Consider the following 19074-nt stretch of genomic DNA (forward strand, 5'->3'; position numbering starts at 1 on the left):
CATTGACAGTGGTGGAGTTTCTCCAGTTTTTACAGTTGCAACTTTGACAGGAGCCTCTCAGCAAAACCCCAGAGAAACTGAGTAATGGCTGTTCATGATGAACACTGTCTAAGACCCGTTGGCAATCTGTCGAACTTATTCATAGCAAAATGCTGCAAGTGCACTTTCAGGGTTAAATTACAGGAGGACACTACACAAAAGGAGGAATTCTCCAGAATTTAGAAAGTTAAGGGGAGATTTGTTCCAAGGTTTCATGATATAAAAGGCTTCAGATAGGATTAATGGAGTAAAACTACTTCTGTTTGTTGCGGTGTCTAGGACTAGGGAGCAGAGTCTTAAAGTTAGAACCACTTCTTCACACAATAATGGGCACTTGTACGAAAGTTGCACATACTTGTACGGCAATGTTAATCTTCGTATCGATTGGATATATCAAATTAGCAAAGGTAACTTTGAGGGTGAGTTTATTTGAGAAGAGTTCCTTAAAACAATATGTTGTGAAACCAACCGAAAATGTACTACTCTGGTTAAACGTCCTGAAACAGGATTTATAAATGAACTCAGAGTAAAGGATCCTCCAGGGAAGAGGCATCATAATGGGACAGAATTTCATATTCAGTTTGAGGGAGATAAACCTGGGTCTGAATCTAGTGTCCTACACTGAAATAAAGGCGATTATAGCAAGATGAAAACACAGTGATGATGGGAACTGCAGAAGCTGGAGAATCCAAGATAACAAAATGTGAGGCTGGATGAACACAGCAGGCCAAGCAGCATCTCAGGAGCACAAAAGCTGACGTTTCGGGCCTAGACCGTTCATCAGAGAGGGGGATGAAGGGTCTAGGCCCGAAACGTCAGCTTTTGTGCTCCTGAGATGCTGCTTGGCCTGCTGTGTTCATCCAGCTCCACACATTGTTATCTTAAGATGAAAACACAGTTGGCTAAAGTGGAAGAGGGGAATAAAGGGAAAAGAGTTTATGAGAGTAAACTAGCAAGAAATATGTAAACAAGCAATAAGCATTTCTACAAGTGTAGAAAAGGTAAAAGTAGCTAAAATAATCATTGTTCCCCTTTGGGATTAATAGTAAGAGACACAAAATGCCAGAGATTTTGAACTAATATCTTGTATCTGTCTTCATGGTAGAAGATACCAACACCATCCTAAAACTAACCGAAAATCAGGAAGAAGAGGCAAAGTGAGGAATTTAAATTATCTCTGTTGCTTGCAAAAAACCTAATAGCTGACATGTCCCCTGTCCTGATAGTCTTAAAACAAATGGATGCATTGGGTTTAATCTTTGAAAGGTCACGAGATTTAAGAAAGGTTCCAATGGATTGGAAAATTGCCAAAGTTATACTCCTATACAAGAAAGCTGGGAGACAGAAATCAATTAGTCTAACATCAGTCATTGGGAAAATGCCAGAATCCATTATTAAGGAAGTAATAGCATATTATTTTGAAAATCATAACACAATCAGGCAGATCCAACATGGTTTTGTGAAAGGGAAACCATATTTGATAAACAGAGGCTTTTGAGGATGTGACAATCAGGATAGGTAAGGTAGAACCAGTTGGATTGCTAAAAGGTGCCACATTAAAAAAAAGTTACTGCACAGGATAAGAGACTAAGATGCTGGGGCTAATATACTGGTGCAGATAGAGAGTGGCTAACTGACCAGAAACAGAGAGTCAGGATAAATGGGACATTTTCAAGTTATAAGCTACGATTAATGGAGTGCTGTAGGAATTAGTGCTGAAGCCATAGCCACTTGCATCCAAATTAACAATGTGGATAATGAGACTGAGTATACGGAAGCCAAATTTGCTAATGATTCAAAGAGAGATAGGAAAGCAAGTTGTGAGGACGATACAAAGAGCCTGTAAAAGGGTATGGGGAGGTTAAGTAAGTGGGCAAAATGTTTGAAACTTGAATATAATGTGGGAATATCTGAGGTTATTGATTTTGATAGGAAGAATAGAAAAGCAAAATATCATTTAACTGGAGAGAGACTGCAGAATGTTGCGATACAGAGGGATCAAGGTACCTTAACACATAAAAAAAATGTCAGCATGCAGGTACAGCAAGTAATTGAGAAGATAAATGGAATGCTGTCCTTTGTTGTAATTGGGTTGGAATATATAAGTAAGGATATGGTACTGCAAATGCACAGGACGTTGGTGAGGCCACACCTACCGCATATAGTTGCGGTCTCCTAGTTTGGAAAAGATGTAGACTTGCATTGGGGGCAGCTCAGAGTAGGCTCTGTTGACCAATTCTTGGGATGAAGGCCTTTGTTTTATGAGGAAAGGTTGAGCAGATTGGGTTGATACTCAAGGGAGTTTCAAAGAATGAGAGGTGATCCTATTGAAACATATAAGGTTCTGGGGGTTTGGAGGGGTGGAGGTTAGATGGGGTAGATACTGAGAAGATGCCTCTCCTCATAGCAAAACCAAGAACTGAGGGGAATAAGAAGTTAACAAAGTGTGGAGCCAGATGAACATAGCAGGCCAAGCAGCATCTTAGGAGCACAACCCTAGAAGGGTCTAGGCCTGAAATGTCAGCTTTTGTGCTCCTAAGATGCTGCTTAGCCTGCTGTGTTCATCCAGCTTCACACTTTGTTAATTCGGATTGTCCAGCATCTGCAGTTCCCATTATCTCAGGAATAAGGAGTTGCCCGTTTTCTACTGCGAACTTGTATTGGAGATAGGATGAACTGGAAGAATAATACTGATAAGCTGAGATGAATGAGATGAGGGGACACTCATAGAACCAGATAGACCAGAATGGCCTAAGGCTTGCTTCAGTGTGGTACACTTGAAGATGCCTCAGTAAAAGCGCAACAAAATGGTATTTCATTTTACATCACTTCTTCCATTCAAATACCGTAACACTTCACTGTTCCATGACAGAAAAAGAACATTTTCGAATCTGGACTTAAGAAAAGCTCAGAAGACATCCCTTATCTCAAAGGCACAAATGAATGACATTTTCTTTCACATTGCAAGAAGTAAAAATGCCTACAAATTGACATGCAATGGCTCTCAAAACACATGACCGAACATGTGCACACTCCTCATTTGCTGGAGTTGAGTTGTCAACTCTGTGCGCACATCTTCCTGGAGATTATGTCACATGACCTCTAGCCTTTCAATTGTCCCATCCAGTCAAAGAGCCCCCCCACCATCAGCCCCTCTCAAACACTGGTATCAGCAATCAACAAGTGTTCAAGGCGAGTAAAACACACACTCTCTCACTCAACTCAATGTTTTGTGACACTTGACCTCCTGTGTTGTTCACAGTTGCATCCAAGAGATTAATACTTAATTCCTGGAGACTCCAGGATAGTTGTGGAGCTGAAGGAGTTCATACAAGATGATCAATTGAGCTTGCAGCAGAGTTTCTAACTCAGACCGCAAAGTTTTATTTGTCACAAGAAGCAGTGGGGTTTGCCTTTAAGGGGCCAAAGGAGAATGCAGGGCCCTCTGGGTCATTCTGTGAAGCCAATCAGCAATGGAAACCACATGAGCCACGCGCGCTGCATGACACCTTTGGGGAAACTGTCACTGTTTTCAGCTCGTTAACATTTTTGCAAACAGTCCAGTGGCGTTACTGCAGCCACATGCTCAATTGTGCGCCTGCTTTAGCGCATTCAAACTCCTGAGTTCCAAACAGTAAAATTGCGCGGTGCAGAATACCAGTCGCAACTCACAAGAAATCAGATGCAGCCCACTGTCTGCCTGGATTTAGCGATCTGGGCAGCCCCTGGGCACAGCAACCAGTGCCTCCCTGCTTTAGCAGATGAGGAAAATCGTGGCAGAGTTGTCTTGCAGGGGTGGCATTTCTAGTAGCTGGCAAACATTGGCACTGGCAGAGCAAAGCCACAGGGTTAATTCAGGCAGATGTCAGATGAGAATAGAATTAATTAAAACTGCTGTAAACCACACACAACTCTAAATGCATTCTGGCCACTAATTATCCTCAGTATCACATCTTTGTTGTTGGGGTCAATGGATTCGCTAGTTTGGGTATGTCAATAGTGGTAAAAGGCATTTGGAGAAAATAAACAGATCAGCTAAGGAACGCAAGAAGGACTTTAATGTAAGCCATGACAAACATTCCCTCGCAACGCATTGTTTATTTGTCAGTAGGCCCAGGCATGAACAGACTGCTCCCCACCTTCAACAGAAGCTGGTACTTCATGATTCTCTGAACGGGTTTGATAAGTAAGTCATTCAGCTGAAGCCTGTGGCCTAGTTGTTGCTTCAGCTCCTGAAAAAACAAGGACAAAACGTTACTTTGGCAGGTCAATTGGCCGTAAGTCTCCCCAAAATTACCCACACTATGGCTCACCACATTCTCTGAATGAAACTGCTGACTCTTAGTCCTTTTCACATGTATTTCACACTCAGATTGGTATTGTGTGTCAATTCAGGGAGTGATAGCTAGTCACCCATTAACTAAAGATCCCCTCAATCTACTCTGCTTTACATTTAAACCCATTTCCCATATCAGTCCACCTTGTAGCCTGGAACAAAAACAAAGTTGCTGGAAAAGCTCAACACGTCTGGCAGCATCTGTGAAGAGAAAACAGAGTTAACGTTTCAGGCCCGGTGACCCTTCCTCAGAACTGAGGGTGGCTGGGAAAACATCAGTTTATAGGCAGGAAACAGGGAGGTGGATGGGGTAGGGAGTAAATGATAGGATACAGCCCAAAGAGAGAGAAAGACAGTTGGACAGACAAAGGAGTTGCTAACGATCAGGCTGGGAGGGTGAATAGTGGTTAATGGGGACTGTTAGTGACTAACAACAGGGGGTGTGTAATGGCAGGCTGTGTGGTAACAAGGCCTGGTGTGTGGGGTGGGGGCTGGGACAGGGGAGAGTTTAGGCCCTAAAATTATTGAACTCAATATTGAGTCCGGAGGGCTGTAGGGTCACCAAGTGGAAAATGAGGTGTTGCTCCTCCAGCTTGCGCTGGGCTTCGCTGGAACACTGCAGCAAGTCAGAGACACAGATGTTGGCCAGGGAGCAGGGCGGTGCATTGAAGTGGCAGGCAACTGGTAGTTCCAGGTCTTTTTTGCGAGCAGAACGTAGATGTTCTGTGAAGCAGTCACCAAGTCTACACTTCGTTTTCCCCATTTTTATAACTTGTGAGGGTTAATTTTGAATGAATTACTGCTGGATTAATTGCTCCAGGCTTGCACTCACTATTTCTGTCAAATCTTTACAATTAGCAGTGAGAATGGAGCCTGCAATGGATATAGAGTCATCCTTGCAAAGATGAAAAGGTGACAAGCAAACCACCTTGCCATCTAGTTTCCCTATTTATGAAGAGATTCTCTAGGGCATATCACTGTCAAACTTAATCCAAGCACTTTGTGTGCAACATCAAACCAAAATGAAAGGGCACTCACTTCAAAGTAGGTATCGATGTACTCGGAGACGATATGCTCTGATTTAGGTTTATTCTGGCAATAAACCACGTACATGTGTAACCGTCTTTCCTGGAAAATAATACATGTTCATTCTACTTGGGAATTAACGACAGACAAGAACACACCACACAGGCCCCACATGTCCTCTTGTAACATAAACTGAAGATCTTCATTCCTGTCTTTGTCCCTTTAATGCTCTTTCTCTGGCCATTAAGCTTGCATTTGTATCAAAGCGCACACTGTGAGTGGAGCTAATGGCAGACACTGTTGGAGGAGCTAATGGCAGCACAACCGTGATGAGCTGAACGAACCGCTTCGCCGAGCTTATGCCAAAGCCCCACGGCGTCATGAGTGGCAACTGGCTATGGAATATCACTGCTGACTGTGCCATTGCCACCCAACATCCACCATTCAAAGGGAGAATGGAGAGAAGGAGTTTGGAGAGTTTGAAGCTGATGTCCTTTGATCACAAGCTGCTGGAGTGTTTGCCCCCTCAGCATCGACTGATGGTATACCAGGCCCAGCAGCCTGTGACGAACGCAGGAGGCAGGCACTTATTGTGCCACAACAGGAGGCACAAAAGACATTCTGGATCAAGGAAACTGTTTTAAAATAGAGATGAGGGGGCAAAAGAATGGCAGGATTTCCTGCACTTTGTGATGACTACGAAAGATAAATACCCACGAAAATAATCCTTCACCCAAGACTGATGAATCATTGATATCTGTGGTCCCTTGACCTTGGGAATCCATGAGCTGTGAATGGAACAAAGATGGGCTTTGTTTTAATTGTTTTATTATTATTGGTCTTAGAGCATGGTGACTTAAACACTTTTCACTGTACTTCTTTGGAAAAATACAAGTGCACAGACTGGAAGATGAAAGCTTTGAGATTGTCAATGCTTAATGCCACTCTGCTGTAGGCTATTTTCAGGGAGATGTCAATTGATTTATTTTAAATGGGTTCTATTAAAGGAACTGTATCAAGGTGGATGAAGAAATTGTCTCTGACTCCACATACGGGCTAACTGCAAGATGTTTAATGTTTATGCTGCATAGGAATAACAGGGGCTCAGAGATGCCATTTGTCCCCTTGAAGATGGCCAGCAAGACCTATGAGGAGACAGCAAGATGTATTCTCTAGGGCTCAGTCACATGATCTCATTGACACTCCCAAAATTCTGACAGGGCTTGACAGAGTCGATGCAGTCTCCCTTGGCCCCCCGAGCTCCCACCCATTCAGCTATGGAGAGTCTAGAACCAGGGGACATAGTCTCAGGGTAAATGGCAGGCCTTTTCTGCATGAGATAAGGAGAAATTTTATCACCCAGATGGTGGTGAATCTTTGGAACTCTTCACCAGAGAAGGCTGTGGAAGCTCAATCACTGAGTACATTCAAGACAGAGATCAACAGAGTAAAGGTATCAAGTGATAGTGCAAGCAAATAGAGTTGAGATAAGAAAATCAGCCATGGCCCAGTTGAATGTTGGAGCTGGCTTATACAGTCATACAGCATGAAAACAGATCCTTCGAACCAACCATAATGCCAACCCCAATCCCAAACTGAATTAGTCCCACCTGTCTGTGCTTGGCCCATATTCCTCCAAACATTTTCTGTCCATGTACTTAGCCAAGTGTCTTTTAAGCACTGTAACTGGACCCACATCCACCACTTCATCAGGAAGTTCATTCCACACATAAACCACTCTCTGTGTAAAAGAATTACTCCTCGTGTCTTTTCCAAATCTTTCACCTCTCAACTTAAAATCATGCCCTTGAAATCTCTCACCCTCAGGGAAAGACACCTGCCATTCACCTTATCTATATCCCTCATTATTTTATAAACCTCAATAAGGTCACCCCTCAACTTCCTATGGTCCAATGAAAAATGTTCCAGCCTATCCAGCCACTTCCTTTAAACCCTCCATTCCTGGCAACATCGTGGTAAGTCACTTCTGAGCCTCCTCCAACTAATAATATCCTTCCTATAACAGGGCAACCAGAACCGGACACAGTGCTCCAGAACAGGGCTCACCAACATCCTGTACAACCTCAACATGACATCCCAACTCCGAAGCTCAAAAACCTGAGCAATGAGGGCAGGCGTGTTAAACACATTCTAACCGATCCTATCTACCTGTGACACAAATTTCAAAGAATTATGTAACTGAACCATTAGGTCCCTCTGTTGTGCAACACTACCCAGGTCCATACACTTAACTATATACGTCCTGCCCTTGTTTGTTTCACCAAAATGCAATACCTTGCATTTATCTAAATTAAACTCCATTTGCCACTCTTCAGCCCGTTGACCCAACTGATCAAGGTCTCTTGGTAATCTGAAATAACCTTCTTCACTGTCCACTATGCCAACAATTTTGGTGTCATCTGCAAACTTACTGACCATGCCTTCTGTACTCTCATTCAAATTATCTAAATAACAAACAACAATGAACCTAACATCGATTCTTGTAGAACAACACTGGTCACAGATTTCCAGTCCAAAAAACAACTCTCCATCATCACTCTCTCTCTTTTGCCATTAAGCCAATTTTATATCTAACTGGCAAGCTCACCCTGAATCCAATATGATCTAACTTTACTATTTAATCTACCATGCGGAACCTTGTCGAAGGTTTCACTAAAATCCAAGTAAATAATGTCTACTGTTCTGTCATCATCAATCTTCTTGGTTACTTCCCCAAAACAGACTCAATCAAGTTTGTGAGATTTCCCTCTCACAAAACCATGCTGACAATCTCTAATTATTCCTTGCCCCTCCAAATGGATATGAATCCTATCTTTCATAATCACCTAAAACAATTTACCCACCACCAAAGTCAGACTCACAGGTTTATAGTTTCCATGCTTCTCCTTACATCCCTTCTTAAACAAAGACACAACATTAGCCACTGTCCAGTCATCTGGCACCTCACCTGTAGTCATGGATGATACAAATTTTTTTGCAAGGCTCAGTGGGCTGAATGGCCTACTCCTTTACGCTACTGTAATTCAACATAAACAGTACGATGGCCTAAAATGGTTCATAGAATCATCATAGAGTCCCTACAGTGTGGAAGCAAGCCATTTGGCCCACTGAGTCCACACTCACCCTCCAAAGAATATCCCAGCCAGACCCAACCCCCTACCATATCCCTGTAACCCTGCATTTCTCATGGCTTATCTACCTGGCCTGCATATCCCTGAACATTATGGGCAATTTAGCATGGCCAATCCACCTAACTTGCACATCTTTAGACTGTGGGAGGAAACTGCAGCATCTGGAGCAAACCTCACACAGATAGTTGTCTGAGGGGGGAATTGAACCCGGGTCCCTGGAGCTGTGAGGCAGTTAATGATGGTTTACTAATTTACAGTAGCCATGGAGTGCGAGGTGCTGATGCTGGAGGTCCCAGTCCCAGCTGTTGACTCTACGACAACATTCTTGACTGCTGAAAATACATCATCCCCTGGTCAGAGACAAACCTGCAGTACTTCTGACAGAAACCTCTGCAGGAGGGGGACAGGGCAGTCTCACTGGAAATACTTGCCCCACCCTTGGCTGAAGTTCGGCACTCGAGTGATGGCAATTGTTTCCCATTCGGTACTCTTGGGGCCACCTTTCAAATGTGCAAGCTGGAAGTTGTGTCACAACGCATGCGTTTCCATGGCAATTCAGGGTACGGGCAGAAGCATTTGAAGTTGATTCATAGACTCATGGAGCTGTACAGCACGGAAACAGACCCTTCGGTCCAATTCTTCCATGCTGACCAGATATCCTAAATTAAATCTAGCCCTATTTGCCAGCAATTCTCCCATATCCATCTAAACCCTTCCTATTCATATACCCATCCAGATGCCTTTTAAATGTTGTAATTGTACCAGACCCCATCACTTCCTCTGGCAGCTCATTCCATACACGCACCACCCTCTGTGTGAAAAAGTTATCCACTCAGGTCCTTTATAAATCTGTCCTCTCTCACCTTAAATTATGTCCTTACTTTTAGACTCCCCTACTCTGGAGAAAAGACCTCGACTATTCACCCTACCCATGTCCTTCATGATTTTATAAACCTCTGTAAGGTCAGCCCTCAGCCTCCGATGCTCCAGGGAAAATAGCTCCAGCCTATTCAGCCTCTCCCTGTAGCTCAAGCCCTCCAACCCCGGCAACATCCTTGTAAATCTTTTCTGAACCCTTTCAAGTTTCACAACATCCTTCCTGTAGCAAGGAGACCCGAATTGAATGCAGTATTCCAAAAGTGGCTTAATCAATGACATGAAGAGCTGCAACATGACCTCCCAACTCCCACACTCTGGGCTAGATGGGAAGCACGATGGAAGGGGGTCACATTCACATGACACATTCAGTCAAGTTCGCCATCACACACCCCCACCCTGAACAACAATAATTGACCTAAGAGTGCAGGAGGGAGATGATATTGAGCACAGGTCAGTGGAAAGCCTATAGGTCAAGTTCCCTAATTGTACATCCAGTCCTTTCTTTTGGATGAAATGGTTCTAACCATGGGCACTGACCACACTGTGAAGTTATGAACTTGCCCATAACCAATCATGCTCCCAAACTCTGGGCCATTTTGCCACGTATGATCTAGTGGCCAACGTCCAAATTAGTTCATTTTCAATGATGGCACTTGCAAATAATGATTGTAGTCAATTAAATGTAATTGAAATTCCAAACTGACATTGCAAATGCCAACGTCATAGAAAAGTGAAAAAAATCAAAGCTCGCCTTTCAGTTAGATGGTAACCCCTCATTCTTCCTGGTCAGTCATGATGTTAACTCTCCAGGGTTTCAGTTTGTACCTGGGTTGTCAAATCCAACTCAGTTGCTAGGGCCGTGCTAGCCATGTGAGCTGAGCTAATGTACTGAAATGCCTCGCCCTGCACAAATATGTCCGGTTTCCTACAGGGGCAGCATATTATCAAGCAAAAGAAAGCCATCTCTATTGATCAGTATATCCCAAAGATAGAGCCCTTGTTCTGTTTGACATCTTCACTCACCAATAACCTATGCTTCCAAAATTTTATCACCTCTTTAATGCTATAACCCTTTTCTCTTCCACCAAGTCCCGAGACAGTTAATTCACATATTTATTCATCTGAATATGAATAAGTTTCACCTTCCATATTTAAATCTGAATGTGCCTCTTTGTCTTCGGGCTTGTGAGAATATTAACATTGTGTTGTGGGAATCCAGGATTTCTATGCAGTTCAAAGTTTGAACTATTCTGAAAAGCTTTCCCTGGCCCATCCTTTTCCTGATATAAAAAATCCGTAGCTCCCTTAGCCTTCCCTCACAGTTCAGGTGGGCAATCCTATTAAATAATGAAAACAGAAAGTGCAGAAGAAACTCAGCAGGTCTGCCAACAGTGGTGGAAAAGGAAAGTATCAAGGTTTTAAGTCCAAATGCTTCTTCAGAACTAAAATGAACCCCCTTTAGTTTTGAAGAAGAGTCATGCCAGACTCGAAATGTTAACTTTCTCCACAGATGCTGCCAAACCTTCTGAATTCTTACGCACTTTTAATTTCAGATTCCTAGTATCTGCAGTCCTTTCTCCCTAACAAATAATAGCCTTTTTTCCATTAAAAATTCTAAATCACTCCCCGTGCTGCTTTCTAAAATAAAAGTTTGCATTTATTTGGTTCAGTCACAATTTGTTTTCCGTTCCAGATTGATCACTCTGTAGATTTTTTAAGTGCATCCTCTGGTTATTGACCAAATGGCCTAATTTGTCAGATACCTGGGTCCATGATATTTACAACCCCATCCAAGTTTGTTACAGCTCCTGCCACCAAATCATTGATAAATATCAGTGGAACTGGCCCAGAACAGATCTCCTCTTCACCTTATTCCAAGGAGCAGCTGCTGTTTTACAACACCATTTTGCAACCTTTCACTCAACCAACTAAGTTATTCACTCCAAAAGCTTCCCCTTCTATTCTGCAGCTCCCTACAATGAAAAATTAATCTTCCCTACAATCTTTTCTGAGAAGAAGCCCAGCAATTCAATATATGCTGAGAATATCATGCTGTTACATTCTCAAAACGGCTCTGCTAATCTCCACAGGCAAGGTTCATGAATTAATGAGGGTGTCGCTGCCCAGGCAGCATTTATTGCCCATCTCTAATTGCTCAGAGGGCAGTTATGAGTCAACCACATTGCTGTGGGTCTGGAGTCACATGTAGGCCAGATCAGGTAAGGACAGCAGTTTCCTTCCCTAAAGGACATCAGTGAGTCAGATGGCGTTTTTCCAAAAATGGTTTTGTGGTCATCATTAGACTCTTGATGCCAGATGTTTATTGAATTCAAATTCCGCCATCTGCTAGAGCAGAATTTGAACCCAGGTCCCCAGATCATTACCTGGGTGTCTGGACTGACAGTATAGCAACAATACCACAAGGCCATGACTCCCCTAACCCACGGCCTATAAATTCAAAACTGCTTTTTTAAGTATTGTTGGTCATATGTAAACTAATAAGCAGGAGGAAAATCACTGTGCTTCATCAAAACAATTGCATGAGAACTTTTCTGTCTACCTGAGAGATCAGATACAGTCTTAGTTGAAGACTGCACTCCTGACAGAACACCTTTCCTAAGCACTGGAAGGATCAGCTCAGACTTTGTATACATTACTGGGATGGGGCTTAGTTCTCCATCTTCTGACTCAAAGCCATTAGTGCTGATCAACGGAGCCATGGCCAATACTGAGATGATTGTGGAACTGAAAACAAACGGATCATGGCATCCCTGACCAATCAACATGATTGTGCCTTATGCTGGGCTCACTATCAAAACATTTAGGCAGTTTTTGAACACAGTAATTAGGAATAGGAGACCATCCAGTCCCTCAGACCTGCTCTATCATTCTATATAATCCTGGCTGACCCTGGGTTTTCAACTCCACTTTCCCACCTGCTCCCTTGATTTCCTAAGAGCTCAAAATTTTGTTTATCTTGGCTTTAATTGCATTAAGTGATGGAGCATCTCCAACCCTCTCAGGTAGAGATTTGTGAAAATTCAAAACTTTTTGAGGGAAGACTGATCTCAGTCTGAAATGATCACCCGCTTATCCTGAGACTGTTCCCCAACCTCCTCCCCCCATCGTGTTCTAGATTCCCCAGCCAGGGGCAACAACCTCTCAGTACTGACCCCGTCAAAATCCCCTTCATAATCAATGAGATCCCTGCTCATTCTGCTAACCTCCAGAGAATACCAACCTAATTTAAACAGTCTCTCAACACAGGACTATCCTCTTACCTCAAGGATCAATTAATTGAACCTTCACTGCACCACCTCCAAAACAAGTAGATCCCTCCTTAGACACAGAGATCAGAATGTGGTCCCTGTCCTAAATTCCAATAAAAGCAGATCCCTCCCTAAATATGGAAATCGGAACAGAAATGTGTACAGTATTCCAGACATGATCTCTCCAAAACCCCATCTAATAGTGGCAAGTAGATAGATTCTTGTTAGTCAGGGGAATCAAGGGTTATCAGGAATAGATGGGAATGTGGAATTCAATGCATTAATGGATCAGCCATTATCTTCCTGAATGACAGAGCAGGTTTGAAGGGCTGAGTAGTCTATTTCTGCTCCTATTTTGTATGCTTGCATGTTTATAAGTTAAGGACAGCATTTGATTAAAAGAAAATATTTGTAATGTTGCAAAGAAATATGATAATAGGCCTAAGAGAAGATGAGTTGGCTGTGCTAAAACAATTTGTGTCATGACAAGGCCTGGTGTGGGGGGGGGGAATAAAAAAATAGAAGGATGGAATCAGGCTGTAAAAGTATTGAACTCAATGATGATTCTTGGGATTCAATTCATTTTCACCCACACTCACATTATCACATTATATGGCTTTCCATCCTTTCTGATGAAAATTCACCAGACTTGACACGTTTACTCTGCTTCCTTCCTACAGATGCTGCCAGACGTGCTGAGTCTGGCCAGCAATTTCTATTTTTGTTTCGCATTTTCCAGACAACATTTGCCAATTAGATTGGTCCAGTCTCAATCATCTTTGTTACAAATCAAAACAAGTTATTCTTTAATGTACTTTCAAATGGTATTAACATTTGGGGCAGATAACCTGCTTCCACTAGCATTTTCTGACCTCGCTATTCTTAAATCTCCACCCGTACTGTTCTGAGGTAGGGTTCATTGGACCCCAAACGTTAACTCTGATTTCTCTTCACAGACACTGGCAGACCTGTTGAGCTTTTCCAGCAACTTATGCTTTTGTTCCTGATTCTGCTTCCTGACTGCTTGAGCTAAGGCTCTTTTTTTAAAAATAGTATCCCTTTTTATTATCAGGGCTAGCTTTGCAACCTTTGCCATTCTGCTTGTCTTTTTCAATATCCTGAAACATTTATTTTTTAATCTTGGACACCTTGTAATCATGTCTCTGTAATGGCAATAGGCTGAAACCTTTTATTTATGTTTGTCCGGATGCTCCACACATTCTGATAAAATGATTTCAATTTTTATTCATTGTTATTCCCTGCATGTAACATCTTCTCTGATGCACTGTGACTAGTGTACACTTGATTCCATTCTGTTACTCTTTACCCACACTAATGTACTTTTTCTACAGCCTCAACTTTGATGCTTGTATTTGTAAATCTCCTTTCACCTCAAGTTTCACTTCACCCAGTAGATGTCCCGTAACCCTGTCACCAGGCAGGCAATACAGTCTTCAGGGTTCAAAGTCTCAGTTATAGAGAACTGTATCAATCCTGCTAAATATGCTGATTATCCCTTCAACAACTCCATTCTTCCTCTGACTGGAATGGTTCCTTGCACCACAATACTGTCCCCAGTTTGCTCTTTCACCCTGCAGTCCCAGCTCTCATCCACACAGGGAGCAAGAACAATTCCAGGCGCTGAGGCTCCTTTAGTGCAACCTCTGGACCTCCAAGCTGTCTTATTTACACTTAAACCACCCCTAGCCTGACTGAAGACCAAATCAGAAGTGCCCAGCCTAAGGGCTGTGACTGTATCCTGGAACAAAACCTCCAGGTTACTTTCTCCCTCCCCCAATGTGTGGCTGTGTCTGAAGCTCAGACTCTGCCTCATCAGCTCAGCTGCTGACACGTACTGGAGGTGCGGCTGTGTGGTTCACATTGGTGTTCAGCAGCTCCCACATACTACAGCCACAACACATCACCTGTTCTTCCATCTTCATTGTGTTTTATGTAATTAATTAGGTTCTAGTTTCAAAATGTCACTCAACTGATATCTATAGCCATAGTGAGTAGTTACAACAGTTAAGCAATAGATTTAATTCAATATATACTCCTCCGAGTGCCACTTTAAACTACTACCTGCAGATGGGGGAATAAAGTCCTCAAACACATGAACAGGTGACTGACTCACTCACCTAATGAATGCCACAAAAAACACACTAGCTGCTGGAGGATGAAATAAGTTATAAAAATGTTCCTACCACTTCTGTACCAAACTCTACCTGCACCAAAACTCTCACTTGCTCCAAATTCTCACCAAAACAAAACTCCCACTCACACCACATTCTCACCAACATCAAATGCCTACACAGGCCACATTCTCACCAACAACAGCTTCCCACCACATTCTAAACAACACCAAACTCCCACCGGCAGCAAAATCTCAGCAACACCAAACACCCAACACATTCTCACCTACACGAAGCTGAAACTCCCACATTCCCACACTCCCACACTCACACCACATTCTCAACAACAATTCACACTCACACCACATTCTGACCAACAACAAACTCACACTCACACCACATTCTCAACAACAATTCACACTCACACCACATTCTGACCAACAACAAACTCACACTCACACCACATTCTCAACAACAATTCACACTCACACCACATTCTGACCAACAACAAACTCACACTCACACCACATTCTCAACAACAATTCACACTCACACCACATTCTGACCAACAACAAACTCACACTCACACCACATTCTCAACAACAATTCACACTCACACCACATTCTGACCAACAACAAACTCACACTCACACCACATTCTCAACAACAATTGACAGTCACACCACATTCTGACCAACACCAAACTCACACTCACACCACATTCTCACCAACAAACTCCCACTCACACAATTCTCACCAACAATTTCCCACTCACACCACATTCTCACCAACAAACTCACACTCACACCACATTCTCACCAACACCAAACTCACACTCACACCAGATGCTCACCAAAACCAAACTCCCACTCACACCACATTCTCACCAACCCCCACTCACACCACATACTCACCAACACCAAATTCACACTCACACCACATTCTCACCAACACCAAACTCACACTCACACTACATTCTTACCAACAACAAACTCGCACCACATTCTAGCCAACAAACTCACACTCACACCACATTCTCACCAACAAACTCACACAATTCTCACCAACAAATTCCCACTCATACCACATTCTCACCAACAAACTCACACTCACACCACATTCTCACCAACACCAAACTCACACTCACACCAGATGCTCACCAAAACCAAACTCCCACTCACACCACATTCTCACCAACGCCCACTCACACCACATACTCACCAACACCAAATTCACACTCACACCACAATCTCACCAACACCAAACTCACACTCACACTACATTCTTACCAACAACAAACTCACACCACATTCTCACCAACAAACTCACACTCACACCACATTCTCACCAACAAACTCCCACTCACACAATTCTCACCAACAATTTCCCACTCATACCACATTCTCACCAACAAACTCACACTCACACCACATTCTCACCAACACCAAACTCACACTCACACCAGATGCTCACCAAAACCAAACTCCCACTCACACCACATTCTCACCAACCCACACTCACACCAGATGCTCACCAAAACCAAACTCCCACTCACACCACATTCTCACCAACCCCCACTCACACCACATTCTCACCAACACCAAACTCACACTCACACCACATTCTTACCAACAACAAATTCACACCACATTCTCACCAACAAACTCACACTCACACCACATTCTCACCAACAAACTCCTACTCACACCACATTCTCACCAACACCAAACTCCCACTCACACCACATTCTCACCAACACCAAACTCACACTCACACCACATTCTCAACAACAAACGCACACTCACACCACATACTCACCAACACCAAACTCACACTCACACCACATACTCTCCAACAAACTCACACTCACATCACATTCTAACCAACACCAAACTCACACTCACACCACATTCTCGCCAACAAACGCACACTCACACCACATACTCACCAACACCCAACTCACACTCACACCACATACTCACCAGCACCAAACTCACACTCACACCACATTGTCACCAAAACCAAACTCTCACTCACACCACATTCTCACCAACACCAAACTCACACTCAGGCCACATTCTCACCAAAAACAAACTCACACTCATACCACATACTCACCAACACCAAACTCACACTCACACTCACACCACATTCTCACCAACACCAAACTCACACACACCACATACTCACCAACACCAAATTCGCACTCACATCACATTCGCACCATCACAAATGTCATACCAAATTCACACCAACACCAAACTCACACTCACACCACATACTCACCAACACAAAACTCACACTCACACCACATACTCACCAACACCAAAATCACACTCAGACCACATTCTCACCAACAAACTCCCAATCACAAAATTCTCAGCAACACCCAATTCCCACTCGCTCCACATTCTCACCAACAACAAACTCACACTCACACCACATACTCACCAACACCCAACTCAAACTCACGACACATTCTCACCAACAATTTCCCACTCATACCACATTCTCAACAACTCACACTCACACCACATTCTTACCAACACCAAACTCACACTCACACCAGATACTCACCAAAACCAAACTGCCACTCACACCACATTCTCACCAACACCAAACTCACACTCACACCACTTTCTCACCAAAACCAAACTCACACTCACACCACATTCTCACCAACAACAAACTAACACTCACACATTCTCACCAAAGCCAAACTCACACTCACACCACATTCTCACCAACACCAAATTCACACTCACACCACATTCTCACCAACAATAAACTCACACTCACACCACATTCTCACCAACAAATTCACACTCACACCACATTCTCACCAACAGCAAACTCACAATCACACCACATACTCTCCAACAACAAACTCACACTCACACCACATTGTCACCAACAATAAACTCACACTCACACCACATTCTCACCAACACTAAACTCACACTCAGACCACATTCGCACCAACAACAAACTCACACTCACACCACATTCTCACCAACAATAAACTCACACTCACACCACATTCTCACCAACAATAAACTCACACTCACACCAGATACTCACCAAAACCAAACTGCCACTCACACCACATTCTCACCAACAGCAAACTCACACTCACACCACATACTCTCCAACAACAAACTCACACTCACACCACATTCTCACCAAAGCCAAACTCACACTCACACTACATTCTCACCAACAATAAACTCACACTCACACCACATTCTCACCAACAATAAACTCACACTCAGACCACATTCGCACCAAAAACAAACTCACACTCACACCACATTCTCACCAACAATAAACTCACACTCAGACCACATTCGCACCAACAACAAACTCACACTCACACCACATACTCACCAAAACCAAAATCACACTCACACCACATTCTCACCAACACCAAACTCGCACTCACATCACATTCGCACCATCACAAATGTCATACCACATTCTCACCAACACCAAACTCACACTCACATCACATACTCACCCACACCAAACTCACAGAGACCACATTCTCAACAACAAACTCACACTCACACCACATACACACCAACACCAAATTCACACTCACACCACATTCTTACTAACAACAATCTCACACTCACACCACATACTCACCAACAACAAACTCCCACTCACACTACATACTCACCAAAACCCAACTCACACTCACACCACATACTCACCAACAACAAACTCACACTCACACCACATTCTCACCAACAAACTCCCACTCACACAATTCTCACCAACAATTTCCCACTCACACCACATTCTCACCAACAAACTCACACTCACACCACATTCTCACCAACACCAAACTCACACTCACACCAGATGCTCACCAAAACCAAACTCCCACTCACACCACATTCTCACCAACCCCCACTCACACCACATACTCACCAACACCAAATTCACACTCACACCACATTCTCACCAACACCAAACTCACACTCACACTACATTCTTACCAACAACAAACTCGCACCACATTCTAGCCAACAAACTCACACTCACACCACATTCTCACCAACAAACTCACACAATTCTCACCAACAAATTCCCACTCATACCACATTCTCACCAACAAACTCACACTCACACCACATTCTCACCAACACCAAACTCACACTCACACCAGATGCTCACCAAAACCAAACTCCCACTCACACCACATTCTCACCAACGCCCACTCACACCACATACTC

The 19074-nt window shown here is 43.3% G+C and overlaps 1 protein-coding gene across 5 annotated transcripts in view; it reads right to left on the reverse strand.

The window, feature by feature from the left end:
* The window catches only part of LOC125448355 (rho guanine nucleotide exchange factor 25-like), a 418447-nt gene that overhangs the window by 23962 nt on the left and 375411 nt on the right, over positions 1-19074 (reverse strand). For 4 of the 5 annotated variants that reach the window (XM_059643473.1, XM_048523635.2, XM_048523632.2 and 1 more), the window contains 2 exons: positions 5414-5503; positions 4179-4271 (listed from right to left, as the gene is read on the reverse strand). The exons of the other annotated variant lie outside the window; for it this stretch is intronic. In XM_059643473.1, the coding sequence (XP_059499456.1) occupies positions 4179-4271; positions 5414-5503 (183 nt within the window). The remainder of the gene's footprint in view (positions 1-4178; positions 4272-5413; positions 5504-19074) is intronic. 5 annotated transcript variants of the gene reach the window in all.

Source organism: Stegostoma tigrinum, chromosome X (genome assembly GCF_030684315.1).
Source record: "Stegostoma tigrinum isolate sSteTig4 chromosome X, sSteTig4.hap1, whole genome shotgun sequence".
NCBI lineage: Eukaryota > Metazoa > Chordata > Chondrichthyes > Orectolobiformes > Stegostomatidae > Stegostoma > Stegostoma tigrinum.